The sequence below is a fragment of the Choloepus didactylus genome, chromosome 11 (genome assembly GCF_015220235.1).
Source record: "Choloepus didactylus isolate mChoDid1 chromosome 11, mChoDid1.pri, whole genome shotgun sequence".
Classification (NCBI taxonomy): Eukaryota; Metazoa; Chordata; class Mammalia; order Pilosa; family Megalonychidae; genus Choloepus; species Choloepus didactylus.
Genome location: NC_051317.1, coordinates 60,743,382 through 60,761,637, shown reverse-complemented (window position 1 = coordinate 60,761,637; position 18,256 = coordinate 60,743,382). Strand labels below are relative to the sequence as shown.

At 38.5% G+C, this 18,256-nt stretch overlaps 1 protein-coding gene across 1 annotated transcript in view; it reads left to right on the top strand.

Moving 5' to 3' along the window:
- Positions 1 to 18,256, top strand: part of ADAMTS12 (ADAM metallopeptidase with thrombospondin type 1 motif 12) — a 459,352-nt gene that overhangs the window by 366,779 nt on the left and 74,317 nt on the right. Inside the window, exon 17 of the mRNA XM_037799243.1 lies at positions 17,090 to 17,216. Within this exon, the coding sequence (XP_037655171.1) occupies positions 17,090 to 17,216 (127 nt within the window). The remainder of the gene's footprint in view (positions 1 to 17,089; positions 17,217 to 18,256) is intronic.

The window sequence follows — 18,256 nt, the reverse complement described above, 5'->3', positions numbered from 1 at the left end:
TCATGCTGCATTCCTTTCAATGACATTATATCTTTGTCAAACTGGGTTTTTGGTGGTTGCTATAATTAAAGTCAAGTACTACATGAAAATCAAGGTAGAACAGGAAATAAAACGTCTGAACTTATCCCAAGATTTGAAAAGTTGTGCAGTTTCAAATAGTTGCTCACATCTCATTAGTAAGTTATTTAAAAATGAAATAAAAATATTATTTTTCTTACAATTTACATGTATAATTTTTCAGATGGCTACTAAATGGTTAGATCACAAATGCTTATTAACTTGTTTCAACCTAACTAGTTAATAAATAAACCTGGTAGGTGATTTATTTGGTCCAGGGGCACCGTGAAAAATTGCTAGAACACTAAAAGCACAGTGAATCAAGAAAGTTAGAGACCTCTGTTCTAGTCTTCAGCTCATCTTTTTTTTTTTTTATTTTGTTTTTATTGAGATTGTTCAGATACCATACAACTATCCAAAGATCCAAAGTGTACAATCAGTTGCCCATGGCACCACCATACAGCTGTGCATCATCAACACAATTATTTTTTTTCAATTTTTAGAACATTTTCACTACTCCAGAAAAGAAACAAAGACAAAAAAAAAGGAAACTCACTCCCATACCCCTAACCACGCCCCCCCCATTATTGATTCATAGTTTTGGTGTAGTACATTTGTTACTGTTGATGAAAGAATGTTAAAATACTACTAACTGTAGTAAATAGTTTGCAATAGGTATATATTTTTCCCTATATGCCTCTCTATTATTAACCTCTAGATATAGTGACATACATTTGTTCTAGTTCATGAGAGAGATTTCTAATATTTGTATAGTTAATCATGGACATTGTCCACCACAAGATTCACTGTTTTATATATTCCCATCTTTTAACTTTCAGCTTTCCTTCTGGTGAGATGTGTGACTCTGAGGTTACCCTTTCCACCACCTTCACACACCTTTCAGCACTGTTAGTTATTCTCATTACATGCTACCATCACCCCTGTCCATTTCCAAACATTTAAGTTCACCCTAGTTGAACATTCTGCTCATAATAAGCAACCACTCCCCATTCTTTAGCCTCATTCTATATCCTGGTAACTTATATTTCATGTCTATGAGTTTACATATTATAATTAGTTCTTATCAGTAAGACCCTGCAATATTTGCCTTTATGTGTTTGTCTTATTTCACTCAGTATAGTGCCCTCAAGGTTTCTTCATCAACCCATTTCTTTTAAGATGGTTTTGTTCAAACACTATACATTCCATCCTAAGTAAACAATCATTGGTTCCCAGTATAGTCACATATTTATGTATTGAGCACCATCACCACTCTCTATATAAGGACATTTCTTCCACAAAGATGAAGGAAGATCAAAGAAGGTGGAGAGGGAAAAGAAAAAGGCAAGAGAAAGAGAGAAAAACAAACAAAAAACAAAAAACTTAATGGCTAGAAGGTGACAAAAGGAAAGACAGCATTAACCTAAAGTAGAATAAAGAGTCAGACAACATCACCAATGCCAGGAGTCCCATAACCTTCCTCTATTCCCCAACCCCCATATGCATTTAGCTTTGGTATATTGCTTTTGTTACATTAAAGGAAGCATAATACAATGTTTCTTTTAATTCTAGCCTCTAGTTTGCATTGATTGTATTTTTCCCCCAATCCACCTTATTTTTAACACCTTGCAATGTTGACATTCATTGTTCTACCTCATGTAAAAACTTATTTGTACCTTTATATTACAATCGTTGAGCACCCTAGGTTTCCCTGAGTTACACAGTCCCAGTCTTTATCATTTGTCTTTTGTTCTGGTGTCCCACATGATCCCAGCCTTCCTCTTTCAACCATATTCACAGTCATCTTTGTTCATTGTACTTACAGTGCTGTGCTACTATCTCCCAAAATTGTTTTCCAAACCTCTCACTCCTGTCTTTTCCTTTCTGTCTGTAGTGCTTCCTTTAGTGTTTCCTGTAGAGCAGGTATCTTGTTTACAAAGTCTCTCATTGTCTGTTTGTCAGAGAATATTTTAAGCTCTCCCTCATATCTGAAGGATAGTTTTGCTGGATATAGGATTCTTGCTTGGTGGTTTTTTTCTTTCAGTATCTTAAATATATCACCCCACTTCCTTCTTGCCTCCATAGTCTCTATTGAGAAATCCACACATAGTCTTATCCAGCTTCCTTTGTATGTGATAGATTGTTTCTCTCTTGCTGCTTTCAGGATTCTCTCTTTATCTTTGATGTCTGATAATCTGATTATTAAGTATCTTGGCGTAGGCCTATTCAGATCTGTTCTGTTTGGGGTAAGCTGTGCTTCTTGGATCCATAATTTTATGTCCTTCATAAGAGATGGGAAATTTTCATTGATTATTTCCTCTATCATTGCTTCTGCCCCTTTTCCTTTCTCTTCTCCTTCTGGGACACCAATGACACGTAAATTCTTGCTTTTCATTTTGTCTTTAAGTTCTCGGAGACGTTGCTCGTATTTTTCCATTCTTTTCTCTATCTGTTCTTTTGTGTGTAGGTTTTCAGGTGCCTTATTCTCCAGTTCCTGAGTGTTTTCTTCCGCCTCTTGAGATCTGCTGTTGTATGTTTCCAGTGCGTCTTTCATCTCTTGTGTAGTGCCTTTCATTTCCATAGATTCCACCAGTTGGTTTTCTGAACATTCAATTTGTACCTTATGTATGTCCTGTATTTTCATTATATGATTCATCTCTCTTGCCATATCTTCCCTAAACTTTTTGAATTGACTTATTATTGTTTCAATTCCTGCATCACAGTTGAATTGCAAGTTTGTTCCCCTGACCGGGCCATAACCTCATTTTTCTTGGTGTAGGTTGTAGTTTTCTATTGTCTAGGCATGGTTTCCTTGGTTACCCCAATCAGGCCTCCCCAGACCAGAATGGGCTAAGATCCCAGAAGGAAGAAATATTCAGGATCCAGTTTCCTGAGGGTGTGTCTTAGAAAATTGGTACACCCTCTGATGCCTCCGGTCACTGTGCTTTTCTGCCCAGCAGGCGGCACCTGTTAGCCTATAATTCTTGACTGGTGTAAGGAGGTATGGCTCTTTTTCCCCAAGTTCTGAATGAAAGGCAGGTAGTAGAGCTGGGCCCCACCCCTTTCCTCTTAGAGAATATAGACCCCTTAGGGGGAGGTCATTAGCATTTCAGTGGTCTCTCTTTGCCTGTGCTATACCCTTGTCTGGGTCACAGAACTGGGAACTGAAAATGGCTGAGGCTTTCTCCACTGAGTCAAAAAAGGAACAGAGCTAGTCCGAGGCAACTCTCGGTCTCTCCAAGGTCAGTCGTCACCCAAAGCCTCTGTCTACTTGTTGGGGATTCGTACCTCGTAGTGAGCAGTTCACACTCACTAATTAAAACCCCAGTTGGAGCTCATCTGAGCTATATTTGCTTGCTGGGAGAAAGCTTCTCTCTGGCACCACGAGGCTTTGTAGCTCGGTCTGTGGGGGAGGGGTCTCCCGATTTGGATCCGCAGTTTTTACTTACAGATTTTATGCTGTGATCTCGGACATTCCTCCCAATTCAGGTTAGTGAATGATGAGTGGATGGTAACGTTTGTCCCCCTGCAGTTATTCCGGATTATTTACTAGTTGTTTCTGGTTTTTTTAAGTTGTTCCAGGGGGACTACTTAGCTTCCACTCCTCTCTATGCCGCCATCTTAGATGCTCCTTCAGCTCATCTTTTAACTTTATGTTTTCTTATTTACATGAGGCAGATCTTAAGCAGAAATGTTTAACTTTAATATGATCAATTTTGTCAAATTTTCCTTTAGAGTTTGGACTTTCAGTTTCTTATCTAAAAATTCTTTCCTTTCCCAAAATCATATAGATATGATCCTATATTTTCTTCTAAAAGTTTTAAAGTTTTGAATCACATAAGGAGTTGAAACCACCTAAAATTTACTTTGGTATATGGTGTAAAGTAAGGATCTAATTTTATTTTTTTTCCTTATGAATAATCAATTAATCCAACCACATTTATCAAACAGGTCTTTCCCTCCTCACTGGCATTTATAGTTTGCTTATTTACTTTACAGATAAGTTTATCTATAGATGTGGGTCTGTTTCCAGGATACTATTCTAGTCCATTGATCTAGTTCTCTAATTTCTATAGCTATATAATAAGTGCTATTACCAGAGTTCCCCCATCTAGTTCTTTCTCCTTAAAATTGTCTTGTCCATTATTTGTCTTTGCCCATTCAGTAAATTTTAGGATCAATTTGTCAAATTCCAAGAAAATCTGTATTGGGGTATTAACTGGAATTTCATTTAATTTATAGGTAATTTTGTGAGAGTTGGCACCTTTAAAACAATGAGTCTTTCAGTCTTTGAACACAATATAGCTCTCTATGCAAGTATTCTATGTTCTTTAATAATTTTTTGTTATTTTCTTCTTTGAAATGTGTAGGAATGCTGTTGATTTAGGTATTTTAATTTTGTATTCTGCAACCTTTCTGCACTTCACTATTAGTTCTCAAAATACCAGGAGTTTCTTGGATTTTCATATTGTTCAACAATAAAGATAGTTTTATCTCCTCCTTTCCAATTCTTTTACTTCACTGTGTTTTTATAGACTCACTGCATTGTCTTGGATCTCTAATACATGGCTAGATTGGATAGATTAGATAATAGGGCATCTATGCCTTTTTCTTGACACTAGTGGGATATTTATCATGGAAAACAAGTTTCCTACTAATCCCTGTTTATTATATCTTTCATTATAAATGATTGTTGAATCTGTATGATATTTTTCTGCAACTGTTGAGATGATCATATGTTTTTTCTCCATTAATCTGCTAATTCGATTATTCCACAAAGAGATTTTCTGCTACTAAACTATACTGTCATTCTTTGGATAAATTTTACTTAATAGGATATAAATATTGTACATACATACACTGTTGAACTCTATTTGCTAATATTTTATTTAGAACTTTTGCATCTACATTCATGTGTGAGAGTACTAGTTTTCTTTTCTAGTACTCTTTGTGTCCAGTATCGAAGTTATAGTAGCCTCACAAATAAGTTGTATAACTTTCCCTCCTTTTCTTTCTCTGGAGCACTTTATATAAAATAAGAATAACATGGTCATGTGTCTATTGCTGTCCTTGCTCCCCAACAAATTCCCCTAGTGACCCTAGTCAGTCCCACCGTGGTTAGGTGGGGGAGATTCTCCCTCATGCTCCAGTCCTCACATAAGACACTCACAGATGCATTTGAAGACAACTTGTCTGCAGATCTGGTTCAAGTAGTGGTAAGGGTGGTCTGTGCTTGAGGGCAAATTACCCTCTGGGTTTCTCCACCTTGCTCCCTGGCCATCTTGGTCAAAGGTACTCCTTTTCCTTCCCATTTTGAACTTTTGTTGTTCATTCATACTGAGTGGTTGCCATCTTCCCTTCAAAATGGATTCAAGTAACTCTCTTCTGCAACTGGATAAAATCTTAATAAGTCCCATCATTTTCTTCCTCACTATTAGTATGTCATGGTGGTTAAGATTGTGAACTTGGGAACCAAACTGGTTAGATTCAAATCCCAGATTCACCAGTTATTGTGTAACTTCATATAATGTCTCTGTGCCTTGGTGTCCTCATCTATGAAATGGGAGGATAATGGTATCTGCTTTGTATGGTTATTATCAGAATTAAATGAGTTAACAGATAGAAAATGCAACTGTTATAAGCTGTTCCAGAAAATTATTGCTTTTTGATCATTCCTTGTATTCTCTTTTCTGTAATGTAATGATGGACCCTCTTAATCTACTGTAGACATATCTTCATTGTTTTTTCATATTTTAAAAAACTTTATCCCATTTGAACTGAATTCTGGGTATGTTCTCAATACTGTATTCCACTTCACTAACATAGTCTTCAATTATGTCAACAGTATTTATCCTTACCATACCATTTTTTTTATTTCAATGACTATATAATTTTTATTTCCAAGATTTTGATTGGTTCTTTTCTATACTCACCTATTCTCCTATCTTTCTTCCATATTTTCCATAATTTATTATTCTGTATTAATGGAAGTTATATCTTTATTTATTTGAACATCCTTAACATTTATTTCTTTGTAGGAGAAACATTGGAGGTAAGGAAAAGAGATAGAAGGTCTTTGCAGTGTTCTAGGGAAGTAATTACAGTGACTTGAGCTAGAATTGAGGGGTCACAGATGGAAAAATGTACAAATGTAAAGATAAACTAAACTGTATTTAGAGGTTTATTCATTTTCTTTTGGCAGCAAGTACTTTGACTATAAGGGAGAATTGAACAGTAACAACCAGTATTTTCCTTTGGGTAGGTGGCCAACTGGTGGTATGACTGAGTGAAAGAAAAAGTGACAAGATATGGGTTTTAGATGAAAAGAAGAGTTTTTATGGTTATGTATGTCCATTTAAAGTGCCTAAGAGATTTCCAGGTGAAAATGCTCAAAGACAGTAAAATGTTTGTCTTAATGTTTTTTGTCAGACTGTTTTATCAAATTTATTCCATCTAATAACTTTATTAACTTTCTTAGCATTAGATTTCCTTATGTGTTTTTGAATTATAATTTTCAGGCTTGCTTTTAGAGTGGTTTTCTTTTTAGTTTCTTTCTTTTCTCTCTCTTTACTGTCCTTTTCCCCCTTCTCTCAGTCTAGTATTTTTTGCAGCTCTTTTCCTGACTCCTCTACAGGACCTCCTTACAGGCCCAGGTCTTGTAATGGTTGTTCAGAATTGCTGTCTCATAGTGACATTGAAGATAAGTTAGATGCAGTACTGGAGCCAACAGGCAGCAGGGCTTCTTCCTAATGAAGAAGCTGAGTCCTTGTCTTGCCACCTCTCTGGGCCTGCAACTCATCAATAGTTAAGGCCCCAAGCAACTTTTGATGGAAGTGGTCTCATCCTCACCTCATATAAAGCATTCTAAGTGCTCTCACATCGCTGGAATTGAACAAATGATCACCACTAACTGCTCTGGCCAGGAGCCTGGCAGACTCATCATGGTTTTGCAGGGATACTTACCTACAGTGGACTGTCACGTCTGTTTGCTTTTCCACTTTTTATATATTTATATTTTACAATTTAGTATTTTCATATTTTAAGTTTTACTATTATGTAATTGGAGCAAAAGGTTATTGAAGGCATTAATTCACTAGGATTTTTAATCTTAATTTGATTATCTCAGATTTTTCTTTCTCTGTAACACATCATATAAAACAAGAATGGCAGCGATCTTGCGTGCATTGCCATCCTTGTTTCCTGAGCAGTACCCCAACTGGCTCCGGTCAGTTCCACCTTTCAGTCCTGCCTTACTCGTGGGTAGTGACCTTATAACTTTGGGAAAATTTAGGGCTAGCTTCTCCTCAGGAAAATTTGCAGGTGAGGGGAATACCAAGTGCTACCATCCACGGCAGAATGCTCGTTGGAAGAAATTTAACTGAGTCATCCAATGGAAGGTCAACCATGCAAGGTAACTCAATGGGTTATCTGTGAAGAAATCTTCAGAAATGATTTGACACAGATGCTGTTCTCAAAAGGTAGCTTCACAACTCCTTATTAAACAAAACATTTTGTTAGAGACTCAAGATCACTTTTAGGGAAATGTAAAAGCTACCGTAAGCCTCATTGCAGCCCTAGTGTTGCAGAACCATGCCAGTTGTAATACCTTCCAGCCGGGAGATCCTTGTGTCCTGTAAAATACATGTTGGTGGTGCTACTGTTAGAAAGTGGCTCATCACTTCTGAACATGAGCTTTGCCAACTCTGTGGTTTCTTCTGTTCTGCATTTCAAGCCTATAAATAACAACAGTGGCCTACTCAAAAGGGAAAGAACTTTTCCCTGGCTTCCCATTCACTCCAAGTTTCCCTTCACCCCACTTGGCTGAATTGTCTTTGGAGCTTAATCATTGTCCCTTTGTTCAAAGAAGGTCATGTTCTAGTAGGAAAAGGCAAACATTGAAACCCCTAAAAACCAGGCAGAGCTCCTGGAGATTGCTCAAACTGTTCTGCTAAGCTGCCTTAGAAACTATGTTATGTTTAATCGGAAATAAATAGGTGTAGAACTGATACCTATGTTTACTGGAACAGCTTTCCTATTAAAGCTCAAATCACTTATTTTGAGATGGGTCCACATGTTCTTGATACAATGTAAGAATCATAAATTGGGCACATATTCCACTCTGACCCTGATTTGTGATCATATACTGACATTTAGAAGACAGATCTCACTTCTTTGGAAGATCAGAGTCAAATACTTTGATTTTTTTCAAAGTGCATTCATCTGTGTGCTGATCCATCTGACTGCCCAATAATCAGGAGTTAGGGTCAGCCAAGTCTATATATTGATCTGTAACAATACCTAGAGGATATTTTTAAAATGTTGGACTTCATAAAGATCATAGGAGGATTATTGAGATGGAGTTAACATATGCCATGGAATGAGGGTTTTATAGCTTACCATATGCATAAATACACAAAATAAACTAATAATTGTATTAGTCAGGGTTCTTTAGGGAAACAGAACCAACAGGAGATATCTGTAAATATGAGATTTTATAAAAGTGTCTCACGGAACTGTGGAGATACAGGAGTCCAAATTCCGTAGGGCAGGCTGCAAGCTGTCAACTCCAATGAGGGTCTTTGATGAATTTCCCAGGAGAGGCTGGCTGGCTAAAGGAGAAATGAAAGTTCTCTATTCTCCCTTAAAAGTCTTCTACTGATTGGTTGAAATCCAACTGATTGGATTGTCTCATTGTAGAAAATACTCCCTTAGTTGATCATACATGTAATCAGCCACAGATGCAATCAATTGATGATTTAATAAATCAGACTTCTGGTTTATTAACCAGCCACAAAATGTCCTTGCAGGAGTGGTTAGGCCAGTGCTTGCTTGACCAGACAACTGGGCACCATCACCTGGCCAACATCCTAACCATTAGAGTAATATGCAGTGGAGGTCTGATAATCTTTGCATTGTACTTCACTAAAAAGTAATGAGAACCCTTAGCCAAGGTGGCTAATCTAATGGTCCCTTATTCTGATGGTTTTCTTAGTCTCATCTATGCAGCCAGCAAAGATTAGCCCCTCCTTTGTTTCCAAGCCCATAGTTTTGTTTTCTAATAATGCACTTACTCAGAATTTCTCAGTTGATTTCTATGAAGCTTTGCTTTGCTCATTGTACTCCCAAATACTGGTTGCCTGCTTTTCTTGCTAACTTACGGATCTTGTGAGATTTTGCAGGCTACTGCTTTCTTTAGTGGTGTACATTGACAGATTTGTACACGGTAACTGTCCAAGGGGAGTTATAAGCAGGAAGAAGTACTTCTTGATTGTGGCACATTTTGAAAATGGATCCTGGCAAAATCTTTTCCTGCCTAACAGCATTAAACATTCTTGCAACACCAGCATTGCTCCTCCTTGAGCATTTCTTATATAATTTCTTACATTACCTCTGACCATGACAGCCAATCTGTATAATTAGTCCAATGCTATTTCAGGAGGGGAAAAATGTTGGTTTTGAGTCTTATCAGTGTTCTAAGATGTGTGGGTTTCAGCAAAGGATAATAATATAATCAAACTTCATTAATTTGTATCCAATTAATATTTTTAGTTATTGAAATCAGTGTCATTATCCTTTAGAGCACTGTAGGTTTACAGAAAAACCACGTAGAAAATAGAGTTCCCATATAGCCACTCCCCACCGACCGACCCCCACCCACACACACACACAAAGATGTACAGGTTTCCCTTTTATTAACATTTTGCATTAGTGTCGTACCATTGTTACAATTGATGAAACAATATTATTATAATTACACTACTAACTGTAGTCCATAGTTTACCTTAGGTTCACTCTTTATGTTGTACAATTCTATGGGTTTTTATTTTTATTTTTATTCTGGTAGCATATATATGACCTAAATTTTCCCATTTTTACCACTTTCAGGTATACAATTCAGTAGTGTTAATTGCATGCATAATGTTGTGCTACCATCACCTCATCCATTATCAAAACTTTTCATCACTGCCCTTTAGAGATAGGAAAAAATGCATTGTATAGCTAAGGGCTCAGTTGTTTGCAGGAGTATGAGGACTAAGGCCTCAGTGGCCTGGGTGAGTTGGGTTTGCTTTATTCCCTGGTTCTGGGGTTTGACACCAACCCAGGCCTCCCAAACTGCAGGAAGCAGAGCTGCAGGAGTTGATGCCTCATGATGGGGTACGTGGGTTACAAAGAAGCTTTGAATTCAGGTTCAAAGAATTTCTTTGAAGGGCTAACTGTGCATAATCACTATGCCATGGACTTGAGAGCACGTTATCTTATTTTCACCCTCGCAACCACCCAATACTATAGCCTTGACAATGAGTACGAAGAAACAGGCTTGGGAAGGTTAGGAAGGTTGACATTCAGCTAGAAATTGTCAAAAGTAGGATTCAAAACCAGTTTTGACTCTGATTCTAGTGCAAGTGTGTGTGTGTGTGTGTGTGTGTGTGTGTGTGCGCGTGCATGCATGTGTACACACGTGCATGTGGTGGTGGTTGTGTGATTGTTGCATTCTCTCTCACTCTCCACTTCTCCCTCCCCCCCCCCCACACACACACTTGTGCATGTGTTTGACCTCTTGTAGTGATAGGAACAAACCTTTTCTTGACTGAGCTTTCACTATGAAGGATAAACCTGAACTCACTGAGCAAGGAAACAGAAATGAAGGGGCCAAGGGAGCCAGAAAGAACAAGGTAACTGAAATCAACAGGTAAGAGTTAAGATGGACTTGTCAACAAGACAGATTCCCTGGGGAACGCCTCCTTTCTTTCTGTGGAGTTAATGTTATTCATTCGGGGGAGACTGTAGTGACAAAGCCCTCTACTGAATCACAGAAGTGTTTCCATCTCATATTAATAAAATCAAAGTCTTTCCAATTGTAGGAAGATTATCATTTGTGTGCTAAAATAGAATTTAACTTGTACTGGTGTCATTCTTATTTAGGTGGTTATAAAGAAAGATACCTCGTTCTTTGGCAGTATTTCCAAGACTGGGTATACAATACTTTGAATCGCTGTTAGATAATATAATTAAGTATCTTCTGCCTTTAGTATCTTGGATCTTAAGTTTAGATATAAGAGAAAATGCTGCAGTTTTTGCCATGGATCATTAAAAAAGTTGTCTTTTGTTGTTTACTTGTACCTTTCCTAAGTTGAATTTTTGAATCAATTTAAATTAATTATCTTATATAGACTATCTTAACTATATATCATCCCACTTCTATTTTACTATCTCAGCATTGAATTTAGAATATTAACTATATCATTGTTCATTTTTTTTTGACATAAGGAACTTTACTTGTTCCTTATATCCAGACATAATCTCCACTGAAGAAAATCAGGAGGGTTGCATTTAGGACGATAGGAAGACAGTTCTTAAAAGTAAAGGCGTTTAATTGCCCTGTCACTGCTAAAATCCAATATGATTTACCAATTATTTATATTTACATGGTAGCATTCTCATTGCCACATGTTGTAAGGAACTCAGTTTCCTACAGAAATAACATGATCAATATATTTTAGGATGTGATTGATTTTCCCTTAACTTCCTTTCAAGTAAATGCTTCCAGATAAGCAGTTAACTAAGTGCTGCGGCAACATATGGATTGGCATCCTTAATTAATTAGAGTTTCTTTTGGGGCTGTTTTCAGTTTGTCAGAGAGAAGGACAAATGACAAGCCAAATAAAAAGCCAATATCCTGTTATTTTCTTTGCTTTCTAGGGAAAGGCCAAGGTTATACATATTCAGCCTAATCTCTTACACTTTCGACGTTTGCAGTGACACATAGTGACCACTGCTCTTAAAATAATGACCTGATTCTAAACCCCTTCCCAATATCCTATGTGAAAGAAGGTTTATGTTATAATGGCAATAGGTTTACAGAGTTAAATAATGAGTATATCACTCAAGATTAATATTTTGAGTTCTTTACTCAAAGGAGATGTCTCAGTTAGAATCCCCAGCAGGAAACAGATGGCATATTCACACTGAATAACTTGACTACTTTCAAAGGTGCGGGCAGGATGTGGGGAAACCAAGAAAGGTTAATTCAGTACTCCTGCACATTAACAGCAGAGGCTGGGGGATTTAACAAGTCTAAGCAAGACTTACCAAAGCTAACATCCTTAGGCCTGAAGGGAAAGAGGAAGGAGCAGTTATCCAAATTGACTGTGCCTCCATTTCCCAAACCCAACTGGAAGCCAAGGCTATGCTTAGTATCAGCTTCCCAGGGCCCAGCCCAGGATGGAGAAGGGTTCAGACTGGATCTGGAGGAACATACAGAAGTGTAGCACAAGAGAGGAGGAGATAAAACATCATTTAAATCGGTAGTGGTTAGACAATTAGTGAGCCAAGCTGGATTACAGCTCTAGGTTTTGACCGGAGAAAGCTAACATTTATGGAATGTTGCTTCAGTTACTACTGCTAGGTAACAAACCACTCTAAATTTAGTGTAGTAAAACAGCTACTCTTTCAATTATGCGCTCTGATTCTGTGGGTTTTAAAGGTAGATAGGGCACAGGAGGGATGGTGTGTCACTACTCAGTGTTTGTGGCCTCAGCTAGAAAGATTCGAATGGCTGGGGCTGGAATCTGGAGGCCCCTTTACTTACATGACTGGTACCTGAGCTTAATGACTCAAAGACTGGGCTGAGCTAGAATTGTCGACTGGAGCACTTACACAGAGCCTCTTGCGGGGCTTGGGCTTCTTACATCCTGGCAGTGATGGTGTCCTGAGAGTGAGAATTCTAAAAGAATCAGACAGAAGCTACATGCTTTTTCTGACCTATCCTCTGAAGTCACAAAGCAGTACTTCTTCTGTGTTCTATTGGTTACAGATGCTTCCAAGGCCAAGAAAGATTCAAGCAGAAGGAAAATGGGGTGGGGGGTGGAATGATAAGGTCACTGTTTTAGTTTCCATGCTGCTATGACAAATACCACACAGTGGATTGGCTTAAACAATGGGAATTTATTGGCTCATGATTTCAGAGCCTAGAAGGCTTGCTGCCTCCCTGGGTTAGTAGTGTTCTGGCTGGCTGGCTATCCTTGGGTTCCTTGCCTTTCCTGTGTGGTTCCCTTGAATTTTTCTGGCTCCCAGCTGCTCCCCATGGCTTTCTCTTCATAAGAACTTGTGCCAGTTTGAATGTATTATGTCCCCCCAAACGCCATTATCTTTGATGTAATCTTGTGTGGGCAGACGTTATCAGTGTTGAGTAGATTGTAATTCTTTGAGTGTTTCTTTGGAATGCGCCCCACCTGGCTGTGGGTGATGACTCTGGTTGGATAATTTCCATGGAGGTGTTGCTCCACCCATTCAGGGTGGGTCTAAGTTGAGGCACTGGAGCCATATAAATGAGCTGATGGACAGAGGGAACTCAGTGCAGCTGTGAATAACATTTTGAAGAGGAGCTACAGCCAAGAGGGACACTCTGAAGAATGCCCAGAAGCTGAGAGAGGAACTTTTAAGGGCCGTTGAAAGCAGACCCTTGCTCCAGAGAAGCTGAGAGGACAAATACCCCAAGTGCAACTAAGAGTGACATTTTTGAGGAACTGCAGCCTAGAGAGGAACGTCCTGGGAGAAAACCATTTTGAAACAAGAACTTTGGAGCTGACGCCAGCCACGTGCCTTCCCAGCTAACAGAGGTTTTCCAGACACCGTTGGCCATCCTCCAGTGAAGGTACCCAATTGCTGATGTGTTACATTGGACACTTTATTGCCTTAAGACTGCAACTGTGTAACCAAATAAACCCCCTTTTATAAAAGCCAATCCACTTCTGGTGTTTTGGGTTCCAGCAGCATTAGCAAACTAGAACAGATCTCTAGTAATAGGTTTAAGGCCCGCCCCCCCTTCATTTATTCACATCTTTAACAAAAAATAACATCTTCAGAAGATTCTATTTAAAATGGATTCACACCCACAGGAATGGGAATAAGGATATGTTTTTTTCTGGAGTGCATGATTCAACCACAGTCATATTGTAGAAGTCATACTAAGTGGGAGATTATAATTGCAGTCGTCTTTGGGAAATTCAATCTGCCATATACACATTCACTGAGGCAATTTGAACTAATATAACGTGAAAACATTTTGACAACTGGAATAAACCATTTTATAAGTAAACCATAGTATCATATTGGTCATAATCTCATTATACAAGGTTTCCAATGGTTAAACTTTAACACTGTCTTCCTTTCATGCATTTATAGACTTTAAAATGTGCAAGATCCATGCAGAGATCACCTAGCTCAGTTTTTATGCCTCAAGTAGTCTGAATATCATCATCCTTATTTTCCTGCAGAGTCAGCCAAGTGATCAGTAGATGGGAAAGTAGGGAATTAGAACCCAGGACTCCTTGGTTTGTTAGTTTGAGTTTGATTTGTTTTATTTCTTTGTTCAGAAATTGATAAGAAATGAAAGTATACATTAAATTTTACCAAATGAACACATGAGCATCAGAATCAAGGAAGAAGCACTTGGCCAGTTGTTGCTTTCCTTTGACTTTGGAAAAGTCAAGCTACTGAGTTGGGGCCCCTCAAGCTAAAGATTTGGCTTTAGCCTGGTATTTGTTAAGTGAGAACTAAAGGGCTAGAAGAATAAATTATTGGTCTTGAGGTCCATTAATTCCAACAGAGAAACTCTGACACATAGTTATTAATTTTTTAGCAATTTTTAATTGCTATGGAAATGTTATTAATTTTCTGAAGGGGATTGCATGGTAAGGATTTGTGCCTCCTACTACTTCCAGAATTAGGAACACTGAACACATATACCTGCACTGTTAATGCAACAAAAACAAGTCTTTGGGGAATGTTTCAACCTCTTAGAGTCATGTCACAATTTCCTTTGTGTTTTGACATCAAGAGTTTGCAAAACTACTTAATGCTTTAGCGATATTTTTAAGTTTCTAGGCTTTTTATTTTTCCCCCTCTACAATGGCAGATACCTGCTGGCTTTTCTGACTTCGACTCTTCCAGTATCTATTCAACTAACATTGTCTGTGGCTTCTCTACAGGTGGTCCCGTCTTCCCAAGTGGTAATTTCAGATTAGCTCATTGTGCCACAAAAGTTCCTTCTGTATTGCTTTTTCTAGCTGATAACAGTGTTTTATTTATAAGACAAAAGAAGAATGATGTATAGTCTATTAGCTGAGAAAGCCTGAGTGATTGAAAGGTTACCTTTCTTTTCAAAAATAGAATTTTCTCACAAAGAATAAAATACTGTTTTATTCAGTAATAAAATACTGTCAGTTCATGTTCAAGGCTTCACTTACCATTTTGCAATTCCCTCTGACTATTTTTAAAATAGTTTGCTCTGGGTGTGCAAGCCAGCCTGGGAGATTCAGCTAGAACAAATCCATGGTGAAATAGCGCAAGGTGATGGGTGTGGGAGAGCTGGCTCCAGTTCAGGTCTTGCGAGCTGTGTGACCATAGGAAAGCCCTTCCGTGTCCTCAGATGTAAACTGAGGAGGTGGCCAGTTTATTGGACTGCTCAGGGCCTTTCCAGTTATGGAGCTCTGTACACCAGTGAGCCACTCGAGGCTTGGCCTTTCTGAAAGCTCAGGGTGCTAACCTTTGCACAGGCTGATCACTTTTTCCCCAAGGTGCCTTCAGTACTCTCACCCAGTATTTCACATTTACCTTTGAAGGATCAGCCCTCTGAAGAGGTTGCTGATTCTCTTTTCCACCTGCCCTTTCCTTCCATTCCATGAAAATCTGGACATTCTTCTAAGTTCTCTGGCTAACTATGCCCTAGATAACAAAGCCAGTGGTTCTTCACTTTTTCCATCTTTATGACTTCACTGTGTCTCGAGTTCTTCATCTGTCACATGGCAAAAATGATAATGTTGACCTCATTGGCTTGTGTTAGGTTTTGGTTATTATAAATCATAATCATAATAGATAATATATAGTATGTAGTTGTGTGTGTGTGTGTATGTATATATATTATATACTATATAAGCTATGTATATGGCTTAGAACAATGCCTGACTCAAAATAAGCACGATATATTTTAGCTATTATTATACATCCAAACCCAGATCCAGCCTACAGGTGTGCTTTGTTTGCTGACAGACCCTACCACTCCTGTTTACTTCCCTTGTTAAATGACATGCCTGCTCCCAGAAGACAGCAGTATTTTCAATGCCTTCTGTCTTTGCTCTGTACATTTAAAAACATAATGTCTCAAATTTCACAACATTATTTTGAAATGTATCCCATCTTTCAAAGTTACTAACCCCAACTGACATACCTCCTGTATTCTTGTCTTAAGCTAATAATGAGGCAATTGCCTTGTAACACCTGATGCGATCTAATATCATTATTTAAATCTCTTGTTGTTTTCCATTTGGCATATGTGTATTAGTCTTGCCTCCACAGCCAGGTTGTACCCTTCTTAAGCTCAGGGACTTTGTCTTAAAGGCCTTTATATCCACTTGAATTAGCACAAAACCTTGCATAGTAGCTACTCAAAGCATAACCTTTTGAATGGTTTAGTGTTGTTCTGAGAATCACCTGCTACATGGCAAGATCCAGTTGAGACACAGGTAACTTTTTCTGAGCTTTCACTGAGGGCAAGTACTTCCTAGCTAATGATAATACTTCCTAGCATTTAATAAGTGCTTTTTATGTGCTAAGCACTGTACTGGGTGCTTTATATGCAACCTTAGGAATAATGCCATTTTCTCTAGCATGCTGGTGGGGAAACTGAAGTTTAGAGAATTTAAAGTTCTTTCCCAGATTCCATAATAAAGAAATGGATGAACCGAGGTATAATTCTAAATCTGCTTGATGCCAAAGACCAAGATTTTGAACCTAGAGAATAATCTACCTATATTATCTGCAGCCCTTCCTAAGCAAGATCCCTTCCACCCATTGCCAGCTGCTGCATGAGGGTGGATGACAAACGGTCACAATTCCTTATCCCTACATTGTAAGTGAAATTCCTGTTTGACAACTCTCCCATCACCTATATGCATGACAAGGTAGCTCACTTGACACCGAGCATGAGTTCTTAGGATTCAATATATACGAGTCATTCTGCCTGACTCCCCAGGTATCCGCCATCAAACTGCCCATTGCGTAAAGAAAGGCCGAGGAATGGTGAAAGCGACATTCTGTGACCCAGAAACACAGCCCAGTGGGAGACAGAAGAAGTGCCATGAAAAGGATTGTCCACCCAGGTAACCATTGATAACAGCCATATCTATATGTGTGTGCTAGAATTGTATCTAATTTAATAGTAATCCAATGTCCAGTGATAAAGGGAGACTATGTGGCTTCATTATTATAATAAATACAGGAAAGCTGTTAGGGGTTTCGTTGGCTACGTTACGGGTCATTTGGCAATCTGTGGGTGAGGACATTTTCATCCCAGAGAGCAGTTTAATATCACAAAGCTGGTATGTTCTGAGTTTAATTATTTAAAAGACTAAATCCCAAAACATTGTCAATGAGAATGCCATGTGAATCACCCAGAGGCTCTTTAACTGGTGGATTTGGTTTTTCCAAGGGCACTTTACCAGTGTAGCAGTAGCTTTCAGACAACATTTTAGATTTTGACACCTTCGGATCACAGTGCCCAGTGGTACTTAAGGCTGCCTGGAAGAGTGCACTTTATGGCAGCATTTCTTGACATTAATCCAACTGACATTTTGGGCCAGATAATTCTTTGCTATAAGGAGCTGGCCTATTTCTTGCAGGATGTTTAGCAGCATCCCTGGCTTTGAACCACTAGATGCCAATAGCAATCCCTTCACAGGTTGTGACAACTAAAAATGTCTCTAGATACTATCACATGTCTCTTTGGGAGAAGGGGAGGGGAGGTCACCCTCAGTTTAGAAATGCTGTTATAAAAATATTCATGTGGTAACCATATGTGTTCAAGATATTGGGATACTAGAAGATAGCTGGGATGTTATTATGAAAGGTTTATGTTAAGAAAGAGAGAAAAAAGGAAAGAAAAGAAAAGAGAAAGAAAGAAAGGACTAAAGAAAGAGATGGGAAGGCAGGAGGGAGGGAGAGAAGAAGGGAGGGAGAAACGGAGGGAAGACGGGATAAAGAAAAATTCCTACTAGTGTCTTCATTCTCTAGTCACCTTAAACGGGAATGTCTTTATATTTCAGATTCCATCAATCACTCATTCTAGTCCTGAGCAGACACACTTAGAATAGTTTAGTTAAACAGGAGGGGACTAGTTGGTATCATAAATCAAACAGGGGAC